This window comes from Bacillus rossius, chromosome 1, assembly GCF_032445375.1.
Source record: "Bacillus rossius redtenbacheri isolate Brsri chromosome 1, Brsri_v3, whole genome shotgun sequence".
NCBI classification, from domain to species: domain Eukaryota; kingdom Metazoa; phylum Arthropoda; class Insecta; order Phasmatodea; family Bacillidae; genus Bacillus; species Bacillus rossius.
In genome coordinates this window covers 78,334,727-78,339,109 of record NC_086330.1, presented here as the reverse complement: position 1 = coordinate 78,339,109, position 4,383 = coordinate 78,334,727, and the positions used below count along the sequence as shown (strand labels likewise).

The window sequence follows — 4,383 nt, the reverse complement described above, 5'->3', positions numbered from 1 at the left end:
TTTTGTTATTATTGTTAAGAAAAAAATAAGTAGACTGTATCAGCACTGATAGGGCTAGTCCACCTGATCGCAAAGGTTTTCAAGAGTGTAACTATAAAGTAGTGTTGAGTGACTCATTTTCAGAGCATAGTTCATTTGCTAATGTAAATCATTTATAGATGGGATAATATAATACCATTATTTGATATATTTAAGAAAAATACAATTGGTAAAGATTAATAAAAATATACAGTTTGTATATACATTTGTGTGTCACTATATTAACGGTAGAAAGAAATATTGAATAATCATCATAGAACAATGTACTATATCCATCACAATTAGTGGTGCACCGATGCGGATACCGATGAATCATAATCAGCGATTATGGGTACTTTCCGATTAATCGTAATCGGCGATTATCTTAACGATTACTTTGCCGATTATCTATGTCCCGGCGTAATTAAGTAGGTTTTTACTGTGTAATATTTTGTTACACATTTTAGGACAAAATACGGTAATATTTGTATATATTACAAAATTCATCTAACTCCGTCATATCATGATTACAGATATTTCGTTAAGTTTAATAAATCTCATTGCCTCTAACAATAAAATACATTTTTCCTACACGTTTATTTACGTTTCGTCTTTTGTTCAGTGGCCTTGTACATTACCTATAGCCAGAGACGTAAAATAGATGGCACGCAATCAAAATACCACAAGCAGTTGCAGTGGATTCTATGACAATAGATCTTTTCGAGTCGTAGTAGCGTTTCAAAATCGTGGTCCCGATACCGTCTAGAGTTTATCACTGCGTTTTACAAACTCGTTATGGGCGTCTTTGGTAACATTATCCGTTGTGTTATTTGTATGTGACGTGAAAAGTGAAAAAGTATTTATAATTTTATATATTCAGTCAACATAAATAAAATCACATGTGCTAGAATTGGTTTTGGGTGATTTTTATATAATTATAGTGAGATGTCGAGTAGGGAGAAAAAAAGTGAAGTGTGGAAACATTTTTCTATAAACTCAAGTGAACAAAATAAAGCAACATGTGTACATTGTTAAACGGTAATTTCTCGATGCAACCTTATGTGATAGTCAATAATAATGCTAGCTTTCCGCAACAAAAACTTACCCATTGTAAATTACAATTATTAGACTATAGTTCAAGTTGCTTACAATAACAAATATAAATAGAAGTTAATTTAATTTACACTTTGCAATGATTTAATAGTGTATTTTATATATTTTTATACTGTTATTATAACTGTATTCTCAATTTTACCTAAATTCACATGGGAATAAAAAATTTTGTGTGCATTATTACACTTAAAATAATTTGTTCATTATAATCGGTAACTGAATCGGTATCTGCCAATTATTGCTCTCATAATCGGTAAAGTCATATCGGTGCACCACTAATCACAATGCTAAACTTACAGCATTAATTTGTGGGTAAAAAGAGGCCACACAATACTCCCATTTAAATTTGACTCAAATAATTTAATTTAGATTTCTACAAAAAAAAAAAGTAGGGAATGGACCCCTTCCATAAAGACTGCATCGAACAAATTATTATTTAAATATCACTTTTTCAGATGTTTTGCCCTATTCCTCATTTCTTCTGTTGGCTGGAATTCTGCAATATTCTTCCTAGAAGAGATATGCAACAAAGCATTTAGCATTGGCGATTCAAGACATGACCTGTGCGCTGTCTTGATAAGGTTGAGCTTACTAAATATCCTTTCCACCCCTGCATTGCTGTGTGGAAGGATAAGTATTGCTTGCCTTTGCAAGTTTACAAAGCAGTGGAAAACATGTTTTCCCATTAATTTCATACTGTGACACTTTATGCCAGGCCTGCCACCAAATTAGGTTCCTAAACCCTCTTTACAGCATTTAAAAATCCTGTAAAATTTATAGCCGTAATTGACATAATTTATTTTTCGCAGTAATTTTAAATATAGTACATTGCATTCCAAATCATAATTTAAAAAAAAAAAATCAAATGAATGTAAAAATTTTTTAAGATTTGCCACTTACATTACAAAACTAATAGTTGGTATCACAATAAAATGAAAAGTAATTTAAAAATTTCTCTTCAGTATAGGCTTTGGTGCTTTTATTTACAAACTATAAATACATCCACACAACTGAAGTTATTTACAAGTTTAAAAAAACAAATGTATTTCACATCATTAACTAGCTACTTTTTCATGTTCTGTGCTCTTTTCCGCATCTCGTCAGTGGGCTTGAAAGCCAGACCTGCAGATGTTCTCATTGTGCAATGCAACAGCGCATTTAACATTGGTGATTCCATTGACGATCTGTGAACAGTTTTTACCATCTTGAGATTGCTGAAAACCCTTTCCACAGCAGATTTTCTCCAGTTGCAGCACCACTCAAAGCCATTACTTTGTACAGATGAGTTTCAACAATCTCAGATGGAAAGAACCTTCCTAACACTACAACCTGCCTAGTGACTGTCAGTTGATTCAACAGTGTGAAAAATTGTGTTTTCATTGCATAGGTACATAATCTGCAGCTGATGTACCCAAAGATTGAATAATTATCTGGCTAGTTTTAGTGCGAGAACAATGAGAGTTTCTTGCGATTTCACTATCTGGAAACATTTGCGGGACAAGTTCCGTGAAATTATCACTGAGTTTCACAGATAAATTGTTTTCACAAACGAAGTTCGCCCATAACAGTACCGCATCAATTATTTTGTTTGGTTTGGTTACAAAACTTGTCAAAGAACAACTCTGATCAGCAGCTCGTTGGTTTTTCGCATGAACTTGCGTCTTCAAGCCGCCCTTTGTCACGTTCAGATCCGAGTTGCAAGTCGAACAAACGGCGGAAAATTCCGTTATGCCACGCCTAAACCATTTCAATTCTTGCTCCCATTCTTTACGATAACGCTGTTTATAAAGTGACCTGTCCGGCAAAGCCTTTCATTTTTTCTCCATCACAATCAGCTAAGACCAAAACTACTACTTAAATCACGTATGAAGTTAGTAAACAAATGCTGCACCTAAAACATTGTAATGGCAAAAAATACCAATGTTTACTGACGCCATGACACTTCTTAGCGTTTAACTCAACAAATAAAAAACATTTCCCCCGAAACCATAGATACTGTACTTCATGAAACGATATGTGGGAGTATATGTTTATGGTTTGTGGTTAAACGATTGGAAGTTCCATGGCGCTACACCTAATGTGAATGTTTGCTTTACTGTTGGATGCTTGTATGGTTTGACAACTTGAAATAGGTAGTTAAATGTAAATATTTACACGAACGAAATTCAAATATGAAAATATCGGCGAAGCGTCATAAATATCCGTGAATGTCGCCGTTTATCCGTTAGTCCGTTTTAAGCTTCAAATATCCGTGAAAACGGATAAAATCCGTGAAAACGGCAGGCCTGATCTAGACCACTGTGCTGTTGGGCAGCGTGAACCTTAACAAGTATATAAACTGTGTTTCAATTTTCAAAGGCTTTTTTCTGGCCAGTGCTTCATTATTTTAAGGGGTGAACACCTTAAAGGTATACTAGTACATGAACACAGTGTCTCATCTTGAATTATATTTCCCCAGGTCATGCCCTCCCCTTGTAAGTTGTTCCCAATAGCAAGATAAAAGTTTGAGATAATAATATGACCACCACTGTCAGTTTCAACAGATTTTTTACAGTGTTTTGCAGCCCCTGTGCTTGTTAAGATGTGACTATATTTTGAAGTATTAAGTCTTAATATTTTATCATGCTTCGAGAAGAAGCAAAATTTTTCTTAAAAGTCCTGGTTTATCAGCATTGCATAAACTGTAGGATGTGTTGTAGCTTACAAAAGCTGCACATACATTTAAGGATGGTTGACATGGATGCATTAAAAAAACGTATGAGACAAGAGTGTAAGTAAAACAAATAAATCTAGTTCAATAAATAAAAATACAGAATTTGTAAATATAAATCATAAAAAAATCATAACATATTTGTGCAACAGATCACGATGCTGGGAGCTAGGGGAAGTGGTCCTTGGTGACCCCTGCAGGCAACGCTACGTCGAACACGATGGGCGGATTGGTGGGCAGGTAGTTGAGGTCGCAGGTGGAGGCGTTGATGTAGATTATCTTGCCGTCAGTCGTGATGCCATAGCCTGTAGAGCAGGGGTACTCTGTTATCAGTCACATCACTCCACTGATTAACTTGTGAATACCAATAAAAAAAATATGTGCTTGCTGCAATCACCCTTATATTACTGTATTATTAAACAGAACTGTCATGTACCTTGAATTAGGGCAGGAAAACAGATTTTTGTTCTTTGCTCATTTCTAGGTGTGAGCACAAACATCCCACATAAATATTTTCCTTTCTTATACAATTATCTTTTGAA

The 4,383-nt window shown here is 34.6% G+C and overlaps 1 protein-coding gene across 6 annotated transcripts in view; it reads right to left on the bottom strand.

Annotated features, from left to right (window-relative positions):
- Positions 1-3,900: 3,900 nt before the first annotated feature.
- The window catches only part of LOC134538221 (metallophosphoesterase domain-containing protein 1), a 31,901-nt gene continuing 31,418 nt past the window's right edge, over positions 3,901-4,383 (bottom strand). For all 6 annotated transcript variants that reach the window (XM_063379345.1, XM_063379365.1, XM_063379335.1 and 3 more), the window contains exon 5: positions 3,901-4,146. In XM_063379345.1, the coding sequence (XP_063235415.1) occupies positions 4,010-4,146 (137 nt within the window). In that variant the 3' untranslated portion in view covers positions 3,901-4,009. The remainder of the gene's footprint in view (positions 4,147-4,383) is intronic.